The sequence below is a fragment of the Notolepis coatsorum genome (genome assembly GCF_963971535.1).
Source record: "Notolepis coatsorum genome assembly, chromosome: 19".
Classification (NCBI taxonomy): domain Eukaryota; kingdom Metazoa; phylum Chordata; class Actinopteri; order Aulopiformes; family Paralepididae; genus Notolepis; species Notolepis coatsorum.
Window position 1 is genome coordinate 79,219,317 of NC_140183.1, and position 27,929 is coordinate 79,247,245.

The 27,929-nt window shown below is 45.7% G+C and overlaps 1 protein-coding gene across 1 annotated transcript; it reads right to left on the minus strand.

The window, feature by feature from the left end:
• Window positions 1-1,390: 1,390 nt before the first annotated feature.
• LOC311246570 (sialic acid-binding Ig-like lectin 5) lies at window positions 1,391-23,525 on the minus strand (the record flags this gene model as incomplete). The annotated part of the gene is made up of 6 exons (XM_084336720.1): window positions 1,391-1,395; window positions 1,920-2,204; window positions 3,476-3,727; window positions 18,261-18,455; window positions 19,255-19,620; window positions 23,423-23,525. The coding sequence occupies 6 exons, from the start codon at window positions 23,523-23,525 to the stop codon at window positions 1,391-1,393; spliced, it is 1,206 nt and encodes a 401-aa protein (XP_084192846.1).
• Window positions 23,526-27,929: the final 4,404 nt, after the last annotated feature.

Genomic DNA, 27,929 nt, shown 5'->3' on the forward strand with positions numbered 1-27,929 from the left:
CTCAAAATGTTGGCGTGTTCCTTTAACAATAAATTTGTATCAACCATGAAGATTTGACCATGCGAATTAATTAACCTCTCCGGTTCCACCACAGTAAGTCCGCAGCCAGTTCACTCCAGGTCATCCTTGTTCAGGTCACACATTGGCGTACACTGCATGGTCATCAGCCACACACTCGTATAGGTCTCCGTTCCCCACAGTCTGTACAGGAAATACATGCCAAACTGTAGCATGAGGCAATACAATGTCCCATTCTCTTAGTTCCTTGCTAACACAGATGCTGACAAACACTAAAGGTGCTGTAAATGGTATTTATTTTGTTAGAATAAGTATAGCTCTACATTCCAACAGTCATCATTGATATAGAGTGTTTTGTCAGTAACATGGGTCTCCCAGTCCCTCCACTCTGCAGTAAACAGAAAATACATGTTCTGGTATCCCTTCCCACTTTATCCAACCAGGAGAGAGAATCTTAGATATTTTCTTCTTTCCAGATTATTTTACTGCACTGGTAGATTATTTGACTTGTTTCAAGCACATATTTGCTTAAAACGAGTTCTTATTTTTATCCAATCATTTTTTGCAGTGTGGAGTTCTCTCTTCTGATTGGATAAAGTGGGAAGGGATACGTATAGTTTTTTACCAACCCATTTCCAGTTCCGCGTTCACGTTCTGCGATCTGATTGGCCACTGACGTTTCTGGTCGTGTGACATGTGCGACCAATCGTGTGACGCCTGTTTCTCTCACCGGTTAAGCTTAGGCACTCTTTCGAAGTTGGTTAAGGTTAGAGTTTGTCTTAGAGCAGGGCGATAGAACACCAGCCCTGATTCCAAACTCTAACCTTAACCAACTTCGAAAGAGTCGCCTAAGCTTTGATAGGCGTTAGGTCGTTTGCGTGCTGTTCGAGGCGGAAATGGGCAAAGACACAGGCGTCACGTGATTGGGCGCACATGTCACATGACCAGAAACGTCAGTGGCCAATCAGATCGCACCAGTAACGTCAGTGGCCAATCAGATCGCAGAACGCGAACGCGGAACTGGAAATGAGTTGGTAAAAAACTATACGGGGAAGGGATACCACAAAAGGTTTTTTGTGTTTACTGCAGAACTGGGAGACCCATGTTACTGATATCAGTGATGGCTGTCGGAATGTACTGTAGAGCTATTATTTGAACATTTTAACCAGAAAACAATCCACTTACAGCACTTGTAACATTAAACAAAACCATGCATACCTCCATGTTGCCATATACATGTTCATTGGTGAAGAATGTTCCACGGTCCTGTCCTTTCCTATAGGACAGAGTACAGCTATTAAGCCAAAATGACATTTGAATCTCTTTAACTCATAGGTAAGTCAATTCTTTGTTAACTCCAAATGTAAAACGACTAGTCTGAAGAGTCACAACCTTGATACAGAGGAATAGTTGGGGAGCTTGGCAGTCTTGGTATCAACATCCTGCACACCGGGAACTGGCTGATCATCATGGCTCCCCCTACTGCCAAAACGATAGCCTTTAATTTAGCAACGTTAGAAAGAAAACCTTTTCATAGTTTTCTAAGTGACATGATCCGTTTTTTGCACTAACGTACCATTTTTTGGTCAAACCCAAAGTTGTCAGGAATATCATTACAGTCACAGCTGCTGCGCCGATGGCAATGGACAGGATCAGCATCTTACCTGTACAAACACACAACCATATTCTCAACACTCATCCCCTCTCATCTTTGAGATTCCTTTTGAAAACAGCATAATTTACAAATGTATTTTACAAAAGTATTATGGTATTTCCATCATTATTTTGGTCACTGCCGTACCGTAGTAAGTCCTTTATAGAATGACCGGTACAGCGATAAAACTGAAATGACCATGAACTACCGTGATTTGTCATAGGTAATACTGTAGATATTCCCTTACCGTTGACATTTGCTATCTCCTTATTGTTTGAGGGTAAAGACATGATGAATGTGGCATTGCCCTGGGAATTATTGGCACGGCAGTGGACAAGGTCGGAGAATCCCAGCTCTCCCTGCAGGGTCCCGATAGTAATGGAGCCATGTCTCTCCACCTTAGTGCTTGACAGGATCTCATTAGAAAGAACCCACTGGACCACGCTGGTGGGTCGGGACTCCACAATGCACACACAGGTTACAGCAGACATATTTGATGAGCAGGAAGAACCCACCTTAATCTCAGGGGGGTCTGGAATGACGAGAAACGATAATGTGTTGAACGTTATGAGGAACTCTTTGTATACGCTTTCAAGTCACTTTTTAGTGTCTTCGTTGAAATTTTTCGTAACTTTTCTTTCATGGAGCACAAATAACAAGTAAGTACATAGGAACTAATAAGATACTATGAATAATGAGTAAGTACATAGGAACTAATGAGATACTATGAATAATGAGTAAGTACATAGGAACTAATGAGATACTATGAATAATGAGTAAGTACATAGGAATGAATGAGATACTAAGAATAACCATCATCATCATCAAACCGATATTTGAATAGGCAGGTTGAACAGGTTCTTATTTTCAATAACGGCCTATTTGGGGGTAAAAAGCCCCCTAGGGGAAAGGGGAGGGGGGATAAAATTAAATAAATAAAAATAAAACACAAAGGAACATTATTAAAAAGGCAGGACATACATACAGAGCAACAACTGAACTGAACAACAACAACTGACGGACAACAGAACAATAGTGGCATAATGGTGTTAGCACACGGAGAAGCATCTACATGCTCTAGGGAGTTTGTTAAAGTTTCCTTAAACAATCTAATTGAAATAAACGTTTCCATATTTAAGGTTTTTTGTAGTGTGTTCCAGCTATCAGCTGCTGCGTACTGAAAGGAGGAACGGCCTTGTGAGGAGTTGGCATGGGGGGCGTTTACCAGGATATGTGTGGCTGACCGGGTGTGGTAATTCGGGAGTGGACTAATGAGTAGTACTGTACATAGGAACTAATAAGATACTATAAATAATGAGTAAGTACATAGGAACTATTGATATACTATAAATAATTAGTAAGTACATAGGAACTAATGAGATACTATAAAGAATGAATAAGTACATAGGAACTAATGAGGTACTATATGTTAACAAAACGGTGGGGACAAATGTAATGTAACAGATGTTTTAGAATTAGAGGTAAGCACGTAGAAAATAGAGATGTGAGAATGAACGATAGTTATTTCTATGATGTGTCATTAGGAAGTGAAATAGAAGCCCCTTTCCCTGAACTGAGACAGGTCTCAAACTTGAGAAACGGATAATTACTAGTAACAGTTTGTTAACATGTAACTTCTTGTCCATAGAGTAGGTACCCAATCATTATTACTGTGCCTCCTAAAGTAAAGTGTTACCTACCACACGTTCTATCTCTATCTTCTATGTGTGTATTGAGCTGTACTGCATTGTACCCATTCTGCAATCTGTTAATACAATTTTCAATCAATCAATCAATACCCACAGAGCACGTTGAGCTGCACCAGGGAGGAGTTTCTTTGTCCCTCTGTGTTGATGGCAGTGCAGTAGAGGGCCTCTGCGTCCCTGGAGACGTATGGCAGCCTGTAGACGCGGCCCTTGAACAGAAGGGCCCCTCTACCGCCGTGCCACTGGTAGCTGTGGGCGGCAGGGTAACCATCGCTGTTGCATCTCAACTCTACAGGTTCTCCCTCCTTCACGGTAGGCTTATAGTCAACGTCCACAATCACTGGGGCATCTACAAGGAGAGAGAGATAGGGAGACACAACTGATGTGTGGTTCCTAGGTAAACCCGTAATTGTCTTAGAAACAGCTTCAACAGCACACATGCATTTTATTATACATCTGTTCAGTGATCTTGGGTTGGTAAGATCGCTGGATTGTGCAGATTTTGTGGGTATTCTGTTACAATGTAAGTTGGTGAGAAGGTTGGTTGGACCTCTCTGATGGAGAGGCGCAACAAACACTGGTATCTGTAAAATGTTAAGGCCCTTATTGGTAAGATATCTCTTTATACTACATCATTATTAGAATGGCATTTTGGAACCTATGGAATCCGTTCTAGTGACTGGCTGGTCCAGGATAACTCCACTATTTTGGGAAATTAGCTTATTTAACATCTTCCCTGGAGTTAGACAAGAAGATACATACCTTTTTTGTCTCTGTGCGTGCATTTTAGCTTTGGGAATAGATGCTCCGTTAGCATAGCTTAGCTTCATCACTGGAAGTGAGGCAGGACAGTAGCCTTACAGTGCCTTACAGTGTATTGCAAGGTCTGACATTGACCATACTTGATATGCATGACCTTGGTGGGCTCTAGGTCAACTCCTGAAGAGGGGGTCAATGTCAGACTTTGCAATCAAAAGTTAGGGGGCTAATAACCCTTGCCATAATTTCAGTGCGCCCCTAACTTTTGATTGCAAGGTCTGACATTGACCCCCTTTTCAGGAGTTGACCTAGAGCCCACCAAGGTCATGCATATCAAGTTTGGTCAATGTCAGACCTTGCAATACACTGTAAGGCACTGTAAGGCTACTGTCCTGCCTCACTTCCAGTGATGAAGCTAAGCTATGCTAACGGAGCATCTATTCCCAAAGCTAAAATGCACGCACAGAGACAAAAAAGGTATGCATCTTCTTGTCTAACTCAAGGGAAGATGTTAAATAAGCTAATTTCCCAAAATAGTGGAGTTATCCCTTAAGGTCCCCTGAGTTTACTGCGAACAGGGTCAATCTGTATTTCATTATGATGCCCTATAGCTCATGGAATGAACTCCAACAGTGCAGCTTGAGGATCTCCCCTCTGTTGTACGTGTTTTTAATTTATTTGTTATCCTCGCCTTTTTCCTTGTCTCGTTGTCTTATTGTTGTGTGATCTTATATGCTGTGTGATTTTACGTGCTTTGTTTTGGTACTTTTTTCTGCTCGACGTGACTGTAAATGAGGGAAATCTCAGTTGCCTATATGGAGTTTAAATAAAAGTTAGGAGCTGAATCAACAAGTACTAGTCTGCGCATGAACAATAACTCCGTCCCAAGAGTAGTTGTCCACTGGACCCCTGAAGGAAGAAAGGGGAGACGGAAGCCCAAGACAACATGGTGAAGAACCACAGAAATTAAACCATGATGACAGCAGCACACCTGGGACACTGTGGATATGATCTCCAGAGACAGACAGTAATGGAAGCGGCTTTGTTGACACGCCAGCTGGTGCAAATAGAACAAGGGAGCTTGAGTGACAATGTATGGTCATTATTGTGGTTCTTTTTGTAGATATATATGTTGACTTTGAATCCTAAGACAATGGGTCTCATTCCCGAACGGATTCACAACGAAAAATGTCCTCTTAGATTTCTGCCCGTTTAAGACATATTAGGGCTGGTAGCGCGATTCCCCAAATTTTCCTGAGATCGGATTTGACCGTGGCTGAGAGCAATTATATTATCATACTGGCAATCGCATCTCGCTCTCGCCATTATGAGATAACTCTTATCTCCTAGCACTTAATGTGCTCACAAAACAAACAAATGCACTCACATGCACGGACCAGGCCACGCCCCTGCGTCCTCCTATATGACGCCGGACATGGTCACACTCCACTTTCCTCTTTTTGTATCCAACACGGAAGTAGAAGTGCACTCCGTGAACTAGCTGTTATGAAACGCAGCGAGAATTTACACAATGTTGGGTATTCGTCAGAAGTTCACCAGCCCCTGGAATCTTCTCTGCACATCCTAAACAGCGCAACGGGCCTGTCCTGGGTTTTCCTCGTCTTGTGACAGCGGACCGAGGGACGTCGCACGATGGTTAGCAGTCGAGCTATGTCGTGCACAGGTAAGGCCTGCGCTATCAGGCATTTATACTAGCATGAGTAATACTGCTCGTTGTCCCGTGAGACAACCGAGTGATGTATTGGCGCGAGGGGCAGGATATTTGGGAAAACATGGTTGTCATGACTATTTTTTGGGTGTTTTTCCAACTATCCTAGAGCACGCGGCTAATGCTAATGCTACAATGCTGGGACGCCGTTCCCTTGTTCCCCGCTGAGGGCTGTCTTACTAAAAGGTCTTCCCTCCTCTTAACCATTCATGCTGACGGTCAATCGGTGTCTAATGTTGGGGGTTTTAACGGGGGCTTGTTTACCATTTACATGGGTGGATGGGCTGAGGCTCAGGGCAGGTGTGCTTTTTGTGAATCTATTAATTGAAAATGGGGGTCCCTGGTGTGGACAGGACTGGCGTTTTTTTCTCTGGTCTGCATCCCCTTAACAATTGTGTGTATGGGCTAGCCCATTCTGCAATATGTTAATAGAGTTTTCGTTCATTTATTCATTATCCCTTCATGGGTGCACACCACAGTGGAGGTTGCTGCATGCCTACTAGTGAGGCAGTGCTTCACTAGTAGTAGACTTTGGTCTGCAGCCACCACTGGTGTTCCATGCTTAGTGAAGCAGGTGGCATCAGTCCTTTGCCTCTGACATGGTGGAACGGTGTCCCGCCCGGCCGACACCATGAGGCGAGTCGGCCCGGCAGGTGGCTGGTGGGCTGGTAAGCCTATACCGCCACGATATAGAATTAGCAGCGACTGGCAACATTGTTCAATTTGCTGTTTTTTCTGTCAAAAATGGTGTCGGTGGTGGGGCCTTAGGGCCAGCCGACGTCAAAACATCACGCAAGGTTTTGAGGTTATTCAGCTTTTGACCTAGCCGCAAGCTATAACCGCAGGGAGGGCTAGGATGCTGTCAACGCTTGTTCACAGACATCTTTGGTTGGAGCAGTCTCCTCTTGAGGAGGAGAGAAGGCTTCCCCTCCTCAGGGTTCCGCTCTCCGCAGAGGGACTTTTTGGTCTTTCCGCAGGAGCGCGGGCGGTATTTGACCTAGGCCCCACACCGCCTCACACTGCGCAGCCAGAGGTGAGGGTGCGGCCTCGCCAGCTACTGCGGTGAGGGTCGCGGCCTCGCCAGCTACTGCGGCGAGGCCTCCGACCAGCGGCCATGTTTCCCCCGCCTGAGGTACCCTGGGCAAAAAGACAACAATTGATCACAAGGCCGACAGCCTTGGCGGCAGAGGGATCGGCTACTAGGGTGACCAGGTCCCAATAAACCAAATGTGGGACAAAGGGTATGTTTGTGAGGGACAATGTGGGACACCCTCCCCCCCTCCCCCCAGCGCGCAGCCCCCCCCGCCCTTTTGGTGGACTGTCCCTGTCCCCTCCTTCAAGGCTCATCCGCCACTGTCCTCATTAAAATGACCACAAGCCTAATATGTTTTGCCCTTATTCATTTTATTTTTATTTTCCTTTTGTCTCTAATGGGTGTCAAAATAATAATAATAATAAATAATACTAAAAATAAATTAAATACATTAAATAACCACCCAGACTTACAATCACTTATCAAACAGAGCAGGAACAGTAACACAAGTCTCAATTCACAAGTCCAGGGATTCATAATGAATGTGGTATTACTGCTATTTCAATATTTGCTATGAAATGCATGTATTCAGTTCACTCCGACTGCAGGAAGTTGAACGTGTGATTATCAAAAATATGTGTGCAGTATATTATTAATATATTTTAGTAAAATATATGGCAATATCCATTCCAACCATATCATAATATATGGAAATAGAATAATATACACACCAATATAATTACCATGTGTATATTGTGGATATATCCTTTGATAATATATTGTTATTGTAATAAATTTAATAATATATTGGCAATACTCCCACTATATTCCTAATATATTTGCAATATATTTCATTTTCCCTAAGGGAATCTACACCCTCATACACACATGAATTTAACACACCTTTGGTTGTTTCCTCCCGTGGCTTAACCGCTGGCGTTTTGAGTTCTCTGAGACAACTCTCCACCGAAGCAGGGGCTAGCACGTCGGTTACGATGGCTGCTGCCTTGGTCCGACCACAGGCCATTGTCTTGGCTATGTCAGAGTCGGGGAAAATGGTAGGGGATAGCTTGGTACCACAGTCTGCTGATCTGTATGACTGGGCATGTTGGACAGTGTGGTAAACAGTTGTTACCTCTGCAGCAGTTATTTTGTCTGCTTGTCCAACGTCTTTTGGTCGGAGAAATGCGAACATGGATTTTGACGTCTCTTTTTGTGTAACCCGTTTCTTGTGGGACTCAGCTTGTCTATGTCGTTTTATATCAAATTCGCCCCCATGCCCAATAGAAAACGAACTATTGCAAAGTTCACAATAAACCCTCTCTGCATCCCCCTCGAAATTTCTCACCCATGGGTATTCTGTTTTCCATTCGCTACGGTAACTACACCTCCTCTTTTTGTTTGGTGTGTCCTGCATTTTTTAAAGTACGAGTGTGTTCTAGGCAGCTGTCAGTGTCTTCTTCTTCTTAATGGCGGGTCGCACGAGCTGTCAGTGTCACTGTCACTCAGCTCTTTGCTATTGCGGAGATTTCAAATAGGCCCCGCTTGTGTGTATATTTTCCCCAACGGAGCTTCACTTCCGCGTTCGGGGTTCCATTGGCTGGGGACGACGACGTTCGCGCAGATGACAACTAATAAGAGGGACATGGTCTCAATTTGTGTGACGCGTGAAAAGAGACAGTTTTGCTGTGCAATCACGCGCAATGCGTGATATCTGGTCACCCTAACGGCTACATTAGATGAGCACGCCCTAAAAAAATTTCGCCGTCTAGCTGTGTCTAGCATGCTCTCCGGTCACTCCCCCCCCAACACCAGCGGGATACGGGCTCTGATTTGTTCCCTTTGGCTGCGGGCCGCGTGCCTTCAGTGAAGCGCAAGCGGCCCCACGTTTTGCTTCTCATGGGGACAGGGGCTGACACCCAGTTGCTAGCTAGGCCTGGGTCTGCCTGTGAGAATGCTGTGCTGTCAAGCGGCTCCCACGCCACACGTTCTGCGTCTGTGTTTGGTGAGCCTGGTGTTGTGTCTGTCGACGGAGAAGGTTGTCAGCGGGGGAACTCGAGGCCCAGGAGGTCGCAGCGTGAGTTCCCCCAGCCCCACCCTCGCCAGGCCGGGTATCACGTTAGTGCCTCCCCCGACCGGAAGACCGGCGGTGGGCAGTCAGGCATGCGTGGTTTGGTTGGTAGTAATATCACTACAGGGCTACGGTGTGTAGGAACCCACCCTATCGGGCAGTGTGGGGACCACACGCCTTGCATGTCCAGCTGCAGAGCAGGCTATCCTCAGCAGTCCATGCCGGGAAGATGTTCAGTGGGGGAGCTTATGTCACCAAGTGTGATGGCCGCTCTCCCCGTATCAGACCGGCCCTTTCTGTCTGGGTCCTCCCTTGGGTGCGATTGCCTCGTTGGTAGTGTCAGGGTGCAACATCCCGGCTCTGGGAGACACCCTGCTTGCGCGGTTGGCAACGCACAGCGGGTGGGACCGGGCCTCCTATTTACAGTTCCTGGCGGACCAGCGCCAGTTGGCGGCGGGTGCGCTTTGGGATTATCATCACGTATGGCTACAGCGGTGCCATATGTCGAGGTGGATGGGGAGAACGCTGAGGTGGGGGCTTGTGTTGCAGTTTGCACAACCCCACCCTCCGTTTTTGGGTTTGGTACAGACCCTTTTTTGTCAGGGTCTGCAGCAGTGACAGCTCTGGCCGACGAGATCCAATCTCTGTTGGCGAAGCAGGCCGTTGTCGTGGTCCCATGAGAGGACGCGGTGAGCGGTGTTTCCTCCCGGTATTCTCTGGTGCCCGAGAAATCGGGGGGGGGGGGGGGGGTGTCAGACCCATACTGGACCTGTCCCATGGAAGGTTCAGAATGTTGACCGTCTCCCACCTGTCAGACGCTGTCAGGTGGGGGACTGGTTCACCTCCATAGACCTGTAGGAGGAGATCCCGGACAACGACGAGAAGGACAACCGGGAGGAGGTTGAGGTACTGGAATGCTGGTGCCAGGACAACAGCCTGCTCCTGAACATTGGTAAAATCAAGGAGCTGATCGTGGATTATAGGAGAGGACAGCAGGAGACACACACACCACTGAGGATTAACGGGGCTACCGTGGACAGGGTGAGCAGCTTTAAGTACCTGGGGGTCCACATCGCAGAGGATCTGACATGGACAACACACATAGACTCAGTTGTACTCATGTTTCCTGACTCTCTGCCAAGGTTATAAGCAGTGGTGCGAGAGTTTAGAGCTGCTCTGATAGTACTGTCCACCCATGGTTTCTGGTTCGGGAACACCCTCGCCTTCTTTGTGGGGACAATACTGTCAGCGAGTGTTGTTATAAAGCTCACAACGGTGTCTGTGAACTCGCTGACGTCACTGGTGCTTCTCTCGAACATTCCCCAGTCGACGTCATAGAGTGCGTCCTGAAGCGTGGCCTCTGATTGGTCGGTCCATCTTTTTACCTCACGTGACACGACGGCGTCACGTGATCTTTGTTTGTAAGCAGGGACCAACAAGATGGCGGCATGATCTGACGTGTTCGTCGCTCCCGCTAATGGTGGAGCCGGTACAGCCTTGTATCCGGCTCTGAACGGGGTGTAACAGTGGTCGAGTGTATTTCCTCCCCTTGTGGAGCAGACGATGTGTTGAAAGAAAGACGGCATGACTTTTTTCAAATTCGCCTGATTGAAATCCCCGGCTACAATCATGGCCGCGTCTGGATGCTTGATCTGATGTGTGTTTAGATGGTCATGTAGTTCCGCTAGCGCCCTGCCGACGTTCGCTTGGGGAGGAATGTATACTGCAGTCATGATTACTGCAGTGAACTTGCGTGGAAGATGGAAGGGGCGACATTGGATCGAGAGGTGTTCCATGTCGGCGGAGCATGAATGGGAGAGTATCTGTACCTCCTTAGGGCTAGTCCAGCCGTTGTTGGTCATAAGACAGACACCCCCGCCGATGCTCTTCCCGGAGGCCTCTGTACGGTCAGAAGTTCAGAGTATCTGGGAAGATACTCCAGTCCTTCTACTCCGGAGCTGTAGAGAGCATCTTGACTGGAAACATCACTGCCTGGTATGGAAACAGCACGGCACAGGACAAGAAGGCCCTACAGAGAGTTGTGCGCTCAGCCGAGCGTACCACGGGTATTGCACTACCACCCCTGCAGGTTCTATACAACAATAGGTGCAAATCCAGAGCCTGCAGAATAATGAAAGACCCACACCACCCCAACAACAGCCTGTTCATGCTGCTCAGGTCAGGCAGACGCCTGCGAACACCAGCTGCTAGGACAGAGAGACTTCGGCTCAGCTTCTTCCCCCAGGCCATCAGATCCCTGAACACTGAACTCTCCACACACAAGCACACATGAGCACACGCACAACACACTCACTGTACATGCTCACACACTAGCAGCCACTTTAACATGAGCAGGCACACACTCATGCTGCACACGCCCACACTTATGGCCACCAAGAAGGGTCACTTTAAAAATAGTATAGTATAACCGGAGATTGTATAAATTAGCATGTACAGAAAGACACTACCAAAGGACCTAGTATGGCCTCCATGCTCTGTAAATAACTTATGTACATATACCGATATGCCCTAACATGTTACTTGTTTATTGCACAATGTTACTTGTTTATTGCACAATGTTGATTCTATTATATGTTATTTGCACATCGTTGCGGGCAAGACTACCCGCATTTCATTGTATACTTGTATGCCGTGACAAATAAATCTCTTGACTTGACTTGACTTAGGATGCGTATTCGCATCCCGATCTTCCATCCTAGGGCATACCTACGCTTCCTTTGCAGGGCTTAGCGTACGGGTACCAGAGGCTGCCGTTCGGCTACTCTCTGGCTTCCCGCATCTTCTACCCTGGACGACGTTCTGGTCCTCGGCCGGTCAGGGAAGGTCGCCAGGTCTCATACTAGGCAGGTGGTGGAATTCCTCACCAGCCTGGGTTTTGCTGTAAACTGGAAGTGGAGTGCTCCTCTTCCCAGTCAACGGGTGGAGTACTTGAGCTCAAGGTCTATATGGGCATCCCTCTCAGAGCGGCGGCGAGTGGGTGGTTCTTGGCGCGCTCGGGAGGTTCCGTCCTAGGACGGTTACGGCGCTGTCCGTGATGCGCCTGATCGGTATGATGGCATCTGCTCACTCTGTGGTCCCTCTTGGCCTCCTCTTCATGAGGAGGATACAGAGGTGGTTTTTTTTGGACCCGGTGTGAGACAAGTGGAAGCGGCTGAAGGTTCCCATGTCAGTACTGTACCCTCACCAGCGGGGTCCCCGTGGGCAGCAGGCTGTCACACGTCACGGTCTTCACCGACGCCTCCCTCATGGGATGGGGGGGGACGTGTCGGACCAACGCAGTAGGGGGCCGCTGGCAAGACCATGCTGCCCGGTCTGCGCTACATGTGTTGGAATTGAAGGCAGTCCTTCTGGTCCTCAAACGGCTCGGCCACCTTGTGGTGGGCAAGCATGTTTTGGTCAGGACGGACAACACGACGTCAGCGTCGTATATTGACAGGGAGGGAGGAGTGCGCTCCCCCCGTCTGCACCGGGCGGCGGTCGGGCTCTGGCTATGGGCGTTCTCCATCTGTGCAGCCTGAGGGCTCTCCACATCCCCGGTAGGGAGAATGTGGGTGCAGATGTGATGTCGCGGGGCGGTCCTCACCCTGACGAGTGGGGACTACGTACAGACATAGTCGGACAGGTCTGGGACCGATTCCGTGGCCGCCCGGGATTCTGTACGCATTCCACCCCATACACCTGATAGCTCAGCTGTTGGGGCGGGTACGTCGGGAGCGCAGGACTTGATCCTGGTCGCGCCGGGCCGCGGCTCAGCTGTGTGGTCCCCGGCCCTGATTCAGCTCTTGGTGGCCCCGCCGTGGCCTGTTCCGTGGTCACCGCGGGCCCTCTCTCAGGCACGCAGAACTCTGTTCTGCCTCCTGTTCTGGGGCAGCCTCTAGGCTTGGCTGCTGAAAGTGTGAATCTGGTTGGGATGCGTCTTGACTCTTCTGTGGTTAACGCTGTCCGGAACGCGCGCGCTCCTTCCACTACCGCGGCTTACGCTGGGGAGTGGTGTATGGTCGAGTGTGGGGGCAGAACATTGTTCAGCCACCCTCTCGTGAAACATTCCTGCTTGGCGCTCGGCGTCTCAAGCCTGTGGAACGTTCTCTGTCTCCGAGTGGGACCTCCAACTGGTCCTGGGCCAGTTGTCGGAGGCCCCGTTTGAGCCTCTTGAGCAGGCGCCATTGGATCAGCTGTCTTAAGACCGCGTTATTTTTGGCCATCACCTCCGCTAAGCGCGTGGGTGAGCTGTGTGCTCTCTCGGTGCGGCCTGAGTGCCTGTCTATTCGGCCGATAGCGGTGCGACTCTGAGGCCTAATCCAGTCTTCGTGCCAAATAATATCCGGAGCTCTTTTCGCTCCAGGGATATTGTGGTTCAGGCGTTCGTCCGCCTCCTCACGCTAGTGAGTTGGAGGCGGGCCTTCACCTGTCGTGTCCTGTCCGTGCACTGGGGGTTTATCTCAGTCGGACTCGGGCTCTCAGGGCTTCCGTTCAACTGTTTGTTTGTTACGGTGGCCCTCGCGCGGGTGAGGCGCTGTCCAAGCAGCACCTGTCACATTGGTTGTGCGAGGGCGTTGCCCTTTGCTACACGTTGGCTGGACAGGTCCCCCCTCGGGCTGCTGCCCTGTTAGCAGTGTTGCGATGCTCATATCAACACTGGTTGCACGCATGCACGCATGCGGCAGGTGTACCACGAGCTGTACTATATATGATGCCAATACATTAATCTAATCTACTTATCTTATCTAATACATCTAATTGTATGTAATTGAGCTGTACTGTACTGTACCCATTCTGCAATCTGTTAATAAAGTTTTCAATCAATCAATCAATCAATCAATCAAACAAAGGTCTGTCCCATTGTATACCAATCAATGGGATATATTGCATGTTGACCTGCATTCTTTCAAATGTATATAATTAATCATTAAAACAGATGTGTAACAAATAAGAAATACAAATTCCACAGAAGGCATTAAATAATTATTATTTTCAATCATTTCACAGTAATTTCCGACATCAAATGCGTAATTTCTTATCGTACAAATATTGTCATATTTATTTTAATTATGATTAAGTAATTAATTCCAATGAGGCCTGTAGCGTTAACATGAAGGAATCACTATGAGAACACAGTCTGTCAAGTTAATACAATTTTCAATTAGTCAATCAATCATAAGTGTGCTCCTCAGCACTCTTAAATCTGCTCTCAGCCACGCTCAAATCTGATCTCAGGAAAATTTGGGGAATCGCGCTACCAGCCCTAATATGTCTTAAATGGGCAGAAATCTGCCTAAGCGGAATTTTTTGCTCGTAAATTTGTTTCGGGAATGAGACCCATTGATTCTGTCTCAGTCGGTTCCAAGATAAGTCTTCCAAGAGAACTCTTTGGAAAATATTGGGGAATGAGACCCAATGACTAACTCTGACTCACAGATGCTGTCTGGATAGAACAGCTTCGACTATAGTATCATCAAGTGGTCATCTGTAAGATCCTCTTTTTTCTTTTTGTATTGGTATCTATGGCTACGTTTACACTGCAAGCCTTAGTGCTCAACCCTGATTCATTGCTCAGATCAGATGTATTTTTGTTTGGCTGTTCACATTATTTAAAAAATGTAGACCTGGGCGCTCTCGTGGTCAGGGGCGTAGCTGGGGGGGGGTAGCTTAGGATGATTCCAAGGGCCCCTGCTCGTGGTGCACCGCATAGTGCCTCGCACACCTACGTGGCCGTCCCGGGTTCGCCTCCCGCTCCCGGTGACATTTGTCGCATGTCTTCCCCACTCTTCTCCCGTTCATACTCTCCTCCTCTGTCGGTCATGTCTGACCATGAAAAAGCAATAAATGCTAAAAAAAAAAAAAAAATGTAGACCAATATCAGATTCCAGTGTGAACCTGTCACGCTCCTGAAGTGACTTTTTTTTTTTTTTTTTTTTTTTTTTTTAACCTTTATTTACCCAGGCAAGAAATTAAGAACAAATTCTTAATTTGTTAATTAAAAGACCTGCATGGGCAAATTAACAATAAAGAAGATGGACATAAGAAATTGTGACAAATGTCAACCTAGAGTGACGTAAAAGTCACATGAAAGTCGCATGACTGTTCAAACTGAGGTCACATTGCAAAGAAATAAGACCTGTATCTCATTTAGGACCACATATGAAAGTTGCCCAAATCAGAATTGAAAAGATCAGATTCCATGTGATTTGTGTTGTTCACATGATTTGTGTTAAAATCAGATTCGGGCCACTTTCCCCTTCAGTGTCAACGTTCACTGATATTAAGTCATTGCTTAATTGCCCATTGCCCACTACCAAAATGAAAGTTTACCCAAATCAAAAACCCTGGGTAGACAAATCCGTCCGTGAAGCTCTGAGAGAGCGCACCAAAGCATACAACGACGGCCTAGTGGCAGGCAACATGAATGACCACAAGGTGGCGTGATACAACGTAAGGAGGACAGTGTCAGAGGCCAAACGGCGCTACAGGGATAAAATTGAACTCCAGTTTGAACAAGCTGACTCTAGAGCTATGTGGCAGGGGCTCAAAACGATGACAGACTACAAAGGCGCCTCCCTCAAACTGAACAGTGACATCTCCTTAGCAAATGACCTCAATACCTTCTATGCGAGGTTTGATGCTGGTAATAACAACACCAGCTCACAAGCCTCGGCAATGGGGGGGGGGGGGGGGTCGGCTGCTGATGGAGGCGCAGTGTAGAGCATGAGGTGAGGCGGACCTTTAAAAAAGTGAATATCAGGAAGGCAGCAGGTCCGGACGGCATCCCCGGCCGCGTCCTAAAAGTCTGTGCCGACCAACTGGCCCCAGTATTCACTGACATATTTAACCTGTCCTTAGAACAGGCTGTCATCCCCACCTGCCTGAAGAAGTCCACTATTATCCCTGTACCCAAAAAATCCAAGCCTGCTTGCCTCAACGACTACCGCCCTGTAGCTCTCACCTCCATAGCCATGAAGTGCTTTGAGAAGCTAGTAAAGGGCTACATCTGCTCCTCCCTCCCCATCAACATGGACCCCCTGCAATTTGCATACCGCCCCAACAGGTCCACGGAGGACGCCATATCCCATGTGCTGCACACAGCAGCATCACACCTGGACAAGAGGCAGGGGAACTATGTGAGAATGCTATTCATCGACTACAGCTCGGCATTCAATACCATAGTCCCCTCCATACTCATAGCCAAGCTCAGGGACCTGGGCTTGGGCTATGACCTCTGCCAGTGGGTCTTGGACTTCCTGACTGGCAGACCCCAGGTGGTGAGAGCAGGCAACTGCACCTCCTCATCCATCACCCTCAACATAGGGGCCCCCCAGGGCTGTGTTCTGAGTCCCCTCCTCTACTCCCTGTACACACACGACTGTGTGGCTCAGCGGAGTAGCAATACAATCGTCAAATTTGCTGACGACACAGTGGTGGTGGGCCTGATCTCTGCCAACGACGAGAGGGCCTATCTGGAAGAGGTCAAGGTCCTGGCGGGATGGTGCCAGGAAAACAGCCTCTCCCTGAACGTCAGCAAAACAAAGGAGATGATTGTGGACTTCAGGAGGTCGGGGGTCAAGGACTACAGCCCCCTCAGCATCGACGGGGCACCGGTTGAGAGAGTCAACAGCTTTAAGTACCTCGGAGCCTACATATCCGAGGACTTGACATGGACCACACACATTGACAGTGTTGTGAAGAAGGCACGACAACGCCTCTACTTCCTCAGGCGCCTAAGGAAGTTCCAAGTCAGCCAGAAGATCCTTAAGAACTTCTACTCATGTACAATAGAGAGCATCTTGACCGGCAACATCACCTCCTGGTTTGGGAATAGCACTGCACAAGACCGAAGCAGACTACAAAGAGTGACACGTTCAGCCGAACGCACAATTGGAGGGGGGCTCCCCACCCTCCAGAACATTTACTACAAGCGTTGCAAGGGCAAGGCTAAGAGAATCATTAAAGACTCCAGTCACCCGAACAACTGCCTCTTTGAACTGCTGCGGTCAGGCAAGCGATACCGGAGTCTCAAGGCGAGCACAGAAAGACTCAGAAGAAGCTTCTATCCCCAGGCCATCAGGCTGCTAAACGAACAATGAATGAACACTACACAACAACAACCACCAAACGCACATAGCACACACATCCACACGCACACACTCACTTTAAACAAACACACTGTAGCACCCACTCCACACACTTTATAGCACACACCCACTTTAAACAAACACACTGTAGCACCCACTCCCCACACTTTATATTTATGGACGAAGGATTGCACTACAACTCGTACACCTTACTGTAAATTGTACCTAAAATTGTACCTCATCCCATTTCTGCTTTGCACTAGATAGTACTGTACATTAGTACACTGCATAGTATTGTGTATTGTATATTATATGGTAACTCAGAACATTGTACATATGTCTATACCGAACACTGTGACCTCATTTTCTTCTTCTAAATTCATGCTATATTATGTTATTATGTTATTTGATACTATCTTGTCTAGCACAGTCTCTGGAGCGTAACAGTAAGAAGCATTTTGTATGAAAGTATTCTGTACTTCTGTATGACAACTATTAAAGAACTTGAACTTGAACTTGAACTTGAACTTGCTGATGCTTTTAACTATTTGCTTTCCATCTACTGAGTTCCAAACAAATGTATCTTACTACACACCAGAAGCCAGCTGTTTAGAACAGCAAATGTAATAAATGTATAAGCACTACGTTTGTTTACCGATGTTTTTAAGATTTTCCAAAAATAAGAATTTATCGGAAAAATGCTAATTCTATCTCTCTTTTATCGGAAAACATGAGGAAATGACTAAATCCAGATTTAACACTGCCATTTATAACATGGTGTTATTCACCGGCAAAGATGCAAATAAATATCATAATTTATATTCTTCTTTGTTTCATCACAATTTACTCAAGCCTAGTAACAGACACAATATTTCTGACACTGGGAATACATTCCCCCAGGTCCATAGATGTTCCTAGATACCAAGAACATGCAAATTGACTTTGTAGAAGTAGAGCAATCTTCCATTTACTTGGGCATGTACTTTTAGGCGAAATGTCTGAAAACAGGGCTACAGCTTAACAGGTTACTGTAAGTCATACAGGTGTGAATATCAATGCCAACACAACTCAGGAATGCACAGTACGATCCACTTAAACCTGTCATTCACAATCCTCGCCTCTTCATCCTCTCCATACTGCGATGCGTCCTGAAGGTTTGCGTGACTAGACGCTCATTATATTTACATCGCGCACCTTACTTACATTTTACTTTGAGGGTCTTGGAGCTGTTCGTCTTCTGCCCTCCCCTGTACGTCGCGGTGCATTCCAAAGCTTGCGCGTGGTCGGAGGGGGTGGGGTGAAAGGTCAAGGTTGACGTCGCCTCCCACTGGCCGTCGTTCAGCCTCTTGGACTGAAAGCTGGCCGTCCCGGAGCGACTCCAGGTGAAGCGAGGGGGGTCTGCGGGACAGGAGTGAGTCCCGGAGCAGGAGGCAGACACGGTTTCACCCGCCTTCATCACCTCCCGCAGCGAGAAGGACAAGGGCTTCGGAGAGTCTGTGAATTAAACATGATGAAACTAAAGTTTTTTTTACTATTATGCACTCTGCTACTAAGGAATCTACCTTGCCTATATTACTACCTACTATGCTAATATGTCTATACTACTATGCACTCAAGACTGTAGCACTGAAGTTCGACACTGTTTTACAAACAATGCCACTAACCTTTAGCTGCCAGAGTCATACTCGTCCTGCTGACTTGTTGTACAGAACTTGTAAGTCGCTTTGGATAAAAACATCAGCTAAATGACTAAAGGTAATTTCCTCTACAATAATTTGTTAGAAATGCTTGAATTTATTTGCCTAATCACATCATGAATTCCAAAACACACGCTCAGAAGATGGTTTATTTGCATGGTAAAGGTTGAATGGTGGGAGTGCAGGAACACCACAGCCAAACAGATCATTTCTAGTTTAAAACAGTGCTCCAGTTTTTCTCTTGTGACACTTTATACTTATACTGGAAATGGTTTCTTCTTCTAGACACACACACACACACACACACACACACACACACACACACACACACACACACACACACACACACACACACGCACACACACACACACACACACACACACACACACACACACACACACACACACACACACACACACACACACACACACGCACACACACACAACTACACACACGCACTATACACAGTCTGTGTCAATGTTTATTAATCATTTACTTACTGGTGATTGTGATGGAGACTTGGTTGCGCACATAGGAATACTTAGCATGGTCTTCGATCTCAATCCTGAAATGAAAAGGTCCTCCGTCACTTGCGTGCAGGGGATCGATCTTCAACGAACATCTCTTCCGCCTGAGGTCTCCGAGCAGCTGTGTCCGGTGGCGGTAGTCCTGCATCACTTTAGAGCCATCCGGGTGGTAGATGACGCCCTTAGTCTCGTCGGCCCAAATCCCAGTGAGTTCGGAGGTCTCCTTCTCCGGCTCAGGGTAGTCGAATGAACAGGGAATCACCACGCAGGAGCCCAGCAGACCTGAAACCGAGCCTGGTACCTCCGCGGTCCAGAACGAAGCATCACCACCTCCAATGACTGGAGTTACAGTACAGCATAGTCATGGGGAAAGGTAATCAGTTGTAAAGAAAGGGTGAGAGAGGTTGTACATGGTGAGACCGTGAGAGAGAGAGAGAGAGAGAGAGAGAGAGAGAGAGAGAGAGAGAGAGAGAGAGAGAGAGAGAGATTATGAAAGGTTAATATAGGCCTCTCATCAGGGAACACAGGTTTATAGAGAAATCTACCTTTTGCAAACCCAAACCCAAACCCAAAATATAGTGATCGCTGCTGTTAGCAGTACAGGTGTACAATATACATATAAGCAATGGAACATACCTCCATAACAAAGACAAAGCATGAAGAATGGACCAGTCACAGCCTCCATCACCAGGCTTCAACCTGCTGAGAAGATTACAAATATTTAAGACTGATGTCAGTTCCCTTTAGCAAGAGGCGTGTTTAGTTTAGTTCTAGCCTAGTTTCCACCCCACATGCACTACACTTTAATAGCATTACGGAAAGCACCTCCATATCTATACTGTACTCCTTTTAAAACTTCCCTTATACTGTACTACTTGTTCTTTTTTATTCTTCTTTCCCCTGTATCCTGTATTCTCGCTTATTGTCAAATCAACTCATTCTGTGACCTCCAATAGAACTAATATTCCTAATATTTCAGGAATGACTGTCATGGAATTAGTGTCGTCCAGTTCGCACTTCCTATTTCAAATAACGTATTGTTTTTATTTGAGCCAACATGACTTCTGCAATTGTATTTTTGGGGACTATAAGTTAACTATTTCATGCAAGGCCAGGGACTCTTTAAAGGGGAACTAACGCCCCAATTTATGAATTCATACATGTTATTCCTATGGTCTAAAACAGTCCACAAATATTAATGAGAACAGACAACTCTCTCTAAAGTGCTAAAACTCAAACTCAAAAAAGTCTGGCGCTATAGACAATGAATTGGGTAAGATGGTAAAGGTGACACAAGAGCACTAAGCAGGGTCCTTTCATTTGGCAAAGCAGGCTACAGCCCCAATGAATGGGTCGTAATGTAAAAGGTCTATCCCCTGTTTTCTGATACCTAAGATGGGGTCAGGCCCATACTGAACATATCTCCCAATCAGCCGATTGTAAAAGGAAAACCGCTCAGAATACCATCTTTGCAGGCGCCTGTTAAACAACAGCCACCGGCTAAAGAGAATGACGTCAGCCTGTTCAGTGGCCCCGTCCCCCGCGTTTATGGAGTTTTTTTCCCCAACAGGAAAATATAAAATATACCCTGCGGAGGGCGAGAACCCATATCAGTGATATGAGGCCTCGGCCACTGGACCCGCCTTTGCTGACCCCCCCCCCCCCCCCCCCCCCCCCCCCCCCCCCCCCTTAACGGGACTGGGTGTCGGGTGTCGGACAGTAGGGAGTAGTGGCCTGCACTACCTCCCTACAATTAACGGTGCCTGGTCTCGGGTTACAACGCTGTCTTGGGGACCGGCACGTCCTGATCTGTCCGAACAGCATAACGGCGTTTATGTGGTCAGACAGGAGGGAGCACGGCAGTCGAGCTCTGCTCTTGCTAAGGAATCTGCCAGCTTGAGGGCCCTCTACATTTCCGGGAGGAAATAACGGGACAGACCTGACGTCACGAGGGGCCTCCCCCCCCCCCCGCCCGGTATCATGTCCCCTGAACTCGGTTCTGTCCTTCCTCCAGTCTATCCTTGATAGGCTCTGGGCCCTCGACAGTGAAAGTATATGCCGCGGCTATATCTTCATGTCATGTAGGCTTTGAGGGCAAACCATTATTCAGCCACCCCTCTCGTGAGACGCTTCCTGCTGGGCGCACGGTGCCTCAAGCCTGTTAAACGTACTTTGTCCTGGTAAGACTGTTGGGGGCCCCGTTCGAACCTCTTGAGCAGTTGGAACGGCTGTCTTTCAAGACGGTGTTTGTCATGTTAATGAATGTACTGGAAGTACAATTGTGTGTGTGTCTCTAAAAGACCAGACCATATTAGGCGCTGATGCGCCGGAAGTAGTTAATTCCATGTATGCTCCGGAAACAACGCTGTGTGTGTGTGTCTACGAGAAGCCAAATAAACACAACAACCTCTGGAGTTAAAGCAGGTCGTCAAGAGTGTTTATTATATCGGTCATAACCTGAACCCAACCTCCTCCAATGTACAGTTTTTACGTCAAATGTATACTCTCTTTTCTGGACTCTTTTTGTATCACAAACAGTACTGTATTTACAAATCTGGTATGTCATAAATGTATAGATGTATCAGTACTGTCTATCTGTATGTCATGTATGTCATATATCTCCTGATGAATTGAAAATGGGGGACCCTGATGTAAACAAGACGAAAGTCTTTCTCTGGTCTGCATCCCCTTAACAATTGTGTGTATTGAGCTGTACTGTATTGTACCCATTCTGCAATCTGTTAATAAAGTTTTCAATCAATCCGCTCTCCACATTGCATTCAGTTTAGCTGGTCGTCCACAGTAATACACATTGGCCGTATTACGGGGAGGGAAACTGAAGGGTGGGGATCGGGCGTTGTGGACAGCGACTCCTACAGGTCGGTTGGTGCGCCTGCGCAGTAGAATCAAGAAGCAACGGGGGGCAGGGCCCATACAAAACACAGACCCCCGACGCTGAAAGATCGAGCCGCGCAGGTGAAAAGATGCGACGGCTGTTACCTCGAGTACCGGAGGGGACTTGTGCTATGTATGACTTAGTCCACATTGCAGCCGGCTTGTGGGAGGCAAGAAACAAACGTTCGAAGACAGGGGAGGGTTGAATTGGACGATATGAAAATTGGGATGGGAGAAAAAATAGAAAAATGGGAGAAAAAGTGGGTCAAATCTTTTTTTTTTTCAATCAATCAATCAATCAATCAATCAATCAATCAACAGTGTTCTTCTGGCCATCACCTCCGCTAAACGCGTGGGTGAATTATGCGCTCTTTCGGTTCGGTCCGAATGTCTGTCTATACAGGGAGATAATAGCAGCATTACTCTGAGTCTGAAGCCCAATCCAGTCTTTGTGCCAAAAAATATCCAGAGTTCTTATCGCTCCAGGGATATTGTGCTACAGGCTTTTCACCCTCCCCCTCATGAGGCAGAGAGGAGCCTTCACCTGTTGTGTCCTGTTCGTGTGCTTGCGGTATACCTTAGACGCACTCAGGGCTACCAGTCAACTATTTGTCTGTTACGGTGGCCCTAACACAGGTAAGGCGCTGTCCAAACAACGCCTGTCACATTGGTTGTGCGAGGGCATTGCCCTCTGCTACACTTTGGCCGGGCAGATTCCCCCCGCAGGCGTCAGGGCACACTCCACTCGTGGAGAAGCAGCCTCTGCTGCCCTGCTTGGGGGGGTCTAGGTGGAGGACATCTGCGCTGCGACCTTTTGGTCCTCCCCGGGCCCTTTTGTCAGGTTTTACCTCATGGACATGACTGGGAGCTCTGTCTCCCATGCAGTCCTGAGTACCGGGACTTTTCCTGCATCCCGCCACCAGGTGGGCTAGCAGGAGTGTGTGGGGATGTGGACCGCAGTGTGTTTTACACACGGTCCCACTCACGTTGTGCGTCCTAGGGTAGCTGTGCCCTATTACGCATAATGGATCGGAGTTCTATCTTCCCGCTCCTCATTAGGACGAGTGTGGGGATATGACCCTCCTCTCCGCCTTGTTGGTCATAAGGGCCTATCAGTGGCTGCGCGTCCCACTCCCCCTTTAGTTCACATAGGTAGAGCGGAATGCTCAGACAGTGATGAAACATAACGAAGGTTATCCTATAACCCTAGTTATGTGAATACTGGCTGAGCGTTCTGCTTTCACACCCTGAGGACCCTTGGCTGTTTTTCTCACCTGAAATTCAGACTCGGAAGGAGGAAGTAGCGGCCCCACACCGGGATTTATGGGACCCGGGGTGGGCGTGGCCATGGTAGATGTAAAGGTGCAAGTGGATGTTTTTTTCAGCGAGCACGCTAGGTGCTATGGACAACGAATATATCCCATAGGTAGAGCAGAACGCTCAGCCAGTATTCACATAACATTCACATAACAAAAACCACGGTACGGTACGTACCTCGGTTTTGAAGTCAAGGTTCGGTACAGGTTTTTGGTACAGTGGGGGAAGGTTTGGCTTTCCATGTTCCACTCAGGGGTGATGTAGTGTGCAGTAACTAATTGTACTTGTATGGCTGTCAGCGAATATTCTATATTGAAATGAATAATCAACTTGTAAAATAATTTAAATAATAATAATTATATTAGATTGCGGGAAAAAAACAGCCCCCGGTGGGCGGTCGTTAGTGGTTAAAATACGTTGTATTCGTTCGGTACACAGCCATTCGGTACGGTATGGTACACACTGAAACGGTTCGGTACGGATACGTGTACCTTTACACCCCTAGAGAACATTTCATGGAGATAGGGCCATGGGTGCTTGTCTTGTCCCTCCACGCCGACCGTTTCGTCCTCTTCATCACTTGTACTGGCCATCTTCTGTAGCTTGTCACTCTGACTGTCTATTCTTCTGATAGCAGGTGTTTAATCAAAGATCCCCGCTTTCTAATCTTGCACAAGGACCAATCAGCATGGGTATGGACGGGTTAATTTTCCATTGATGGGGATTTGATTGGCTTTTTTAAATAAAGTGAGGCTGCAGGATTAATAACGTTAGTTCGGCCAGAGAAACAAATATACTAATTAAAATTGGACCTGCGAGATTTGTACTTTGTACTTTGTAGGTCTGTATGTAAGGAGTAAAACGTATGTTTTTTCTCTCTGAAATGTAATTGAGTAAAAGTACAAGTATACAAACCTAATAATAGTGTAAAGTACAAATCCCCAAAAACAGTACTTAAGTATTGTAACGAAGTACAATTACTCAAGTACTTTACACCCCTCGTGAAAACAAGTAAATATGGTAAAAATTCTGTCTGTCTCCACCTGGTTTTATTTATATTTTTCAGGATAAACATGATTTATTCCATTCATGTCTAGATTATAATGGATTTTCTTTTTGTCAGGAATCACAGTTTACAAATTTTTTACATACATTGTTATGGCGTTATTGTTTTAAAATACCAATAATGTAGGTCCACCAGACCAGGCCAGACCAGGCCTGGACATTGGCTGAGTAACAAAACCACACACGGGTTAAAATAAATGTTAAATGAATAGCATTCCTACAGCCATCACTGATATACATTCCTGGTCCCTCCACTCTGCAATAAACAGAAAATACATTTTCTGGTATCCCGTTCTCACTTTATCCAATCAGGAGACAGAACTCCACACTGCAAAAATGGTCTGACAAAAATAAGAAATACAAACTAGTTTTAAACAAATAATGTGCTTGAAATGAGTCAAATAATCTGCCAGAAAATGTGGCTTGGCAGGATTTATTGAAATAAGTAAAAATATCTATAGGGTTCTCTCTCCTAATTGGAAAAAGTGGGAAGGGATACCAGAAAATGTATTTTGTGTTTACTGCAGAATGGAGGGACTGGGAGAACCATGTTACTGAACACTATATCAGCGATGGCTGTCGGAATGTAGAGCACTTAACACTTGTTTTAAAGAAAATACCACTTACAGCACCTTTAATAGAGGAAACTCATAGTAGTTGCTTGAAAGGGTTCAGTACCAACAAAAACCTCTGTGAAATCTCATTTAGGCCAGATTTGACTTTTTTACCTTCCTTGATACAAAATAGAATGAGGTGCAGCAATAGCCATCTTCACATGACACCATGACCAAGGAATCTAAAGACACATCTTCAATCAATATCTGAAATGAAGAAGAAAACTCTACTGTCTTGCACTCTTGATAATATCATACACTGAAGCACTGCGGTCTGTAGCACTGCCTGCGGTCAGGCAAACGCCTGCGAACACCAGCAACTAGGACAGAGAGACTTCGGCTCAGCTTCTTCCCCCAGGCCATCAGAGCCTTGAACACTGAACTCCCCACACACAAGCACACATGAGCACACACACAACACACACACTGTACACGCTCACACACTAGCAGCCACTTTAACATGAGCACACACACACTCATGCTGCACACGCTCACACTTATGGTCACTTTACAAAAGGAAAGGTCACTTTAAGAATAGTATAGTATAACTTGAGATTGTATAATATAGCATTGTATAGCAGTGTACATAAAGACCCAGTGCCTCATCCGTAGCTAACAGTGTATTGCACTACCACAGGACCTGATAGCATGTCCTACCATTCTCTGTAAATAACTCATGTATATATACCGATAAGCCCTACTTTGTTTACTTGTTTTATTGCACAATGTCGTTCTATTGGATTCTTATTATATATTACTATTGTATTATGCACAATCGTTGCGGGCAAGACCCCCCACATGTCATTGTATACTTGTATGCCGTGACAAATAAAACTCTTGACTTGACTTGACTTGAGCACTCAAGTTTGGACACTTTGATGAACACAGCTGATAGAGTTGTACCCTTCCTGCTGTCTTGTCGTACAAAATTTGTAAGTCGCTTTGGATAAAAGCGTCAGCTAAATGACTAAATGGAAATGGAAATGGAAAACAGAAGAGCCCATCCATCCCCCCACCACATCAATGGGCCGTTCATCACCAGGATGGTAATCTGCTCTTTATGTTCCCAATAGGCTCTGTGAGAAAGTCCCCAGGTGTAGCTAATTAGCACTGATGAATTGCCCACAGGCCTACATTATATCAACATTAAACGCTATCAGTAGGATTATGGGATGCTTTGCTTGGTGTAAGTATTCCCTGAATGCTATTTGATGATTGAATAAAGGCAAATGGTAACGTTGCATATTATTTATTGTTTTATACAATGATTTTTTTACATTAAGTTACAGGATGATAAAACATGTTTGTATTGAACCTGGTCTCAAACCTGGCAAATTGGCTAAGAATTTGCACATTATATATTATATTTTACATTTTATATTTTATATATATATGGTATATTCATCACCACTGATTCACCACAATGAATGACTGTAAAATATATATGATGATTATACAACAAAAGTCCATGACAGATTACTCCTCTTATTCCACTCTATTTGCACTATGGTGAAGCCAAAAAGCTTCCATAAAAAAACAACTACAGGGATTCATAATTAAGAAGTAGTGTGCATGGCTCTTGTGTTTTACGATCTTTGTCTGAATTATAGCCATTATTTCATTTTTCCTTATTTTTTGTTTGATTCTTGAGCTTTGATTTTAAGTTGTTTGTTATTCTCTTCTTCTTTTCTATTGTTTGATTCGTGACGTTTTCTTTTAGATGATTATTCTTATTTCAATTTGTCAACTATTCTCTCTTTCTTTGTGTTTTGACTCTTTTAAGTTAGGATTTTAATTTAAAAAAAATTATTTTGTATATATAGATATGTTTTTGTTTAGTTCTATGTGGACCCCAGGAAGAATAGCTGTTGCCTGGTGACAGCTAATGGGGATCCGCATAATCAATAAACAAACAAACAAACAAACAAACAAACAAACAAACAAACAAACAAACAAACAAACAAACAAAAAAAGCAATAAACTGTATCTCAACAGTATTCACTTGTGGTGTAAGACAACCTTTTCTTTAAATATCAGCTGGATAAGTAAATACAAGAACAAAATAATTATTGACTAAAAGTTTAAATCTTTTTCTGTGCTAAAAATGAAACTGCCAAATTTCCTCTAAGCATGTTGGGTTATTACTCAGCAACTTTTTTCTTAATTAATTCCACATGATTGTTAAATATTTACCTTGATCAACAGCTCATTGCAACAAAGACAATTATTGGCATCTTAGCTTAAGGCGAGACACCCCATAGGCAAATATCCTTTTTTTCTTTTTGATTTTGTTATATTTTGCTTCCTAAACATGTCTTCTATGAAACTAGGGACAATAAAACGTCAATAACACACATTTAGTTGTTTATTTTACTTCATTTTGCCTTATTGCATCCATAAATGTGCACATATTTAATGGGGACGTGCCTCATTTGCATATATAAACATAAAATTCAGAAAACTTGCAATCTTTTTTTTCTTAGTTTATATGTACATAACAAACTGGGAAAGTTTCATAGTGATATCTATTAAAATATGTTTTGCCTATTAGGGGGTACTACACTGTACTACACTGTTGTAGTATACTACACTGTTTGTAGCCTGTGTAGTTCTGTTCAGTTCAATAACATCATTATTATTATTCAGTTATCAGGCATGTTTTTATGTTGTCAATGACTAATGGTTTGATTAGGTATTGTATTTGTAAATAGCTGTTTCAAAAAAAAAATTACAATACAGAACTTTGAAGGCATTTTC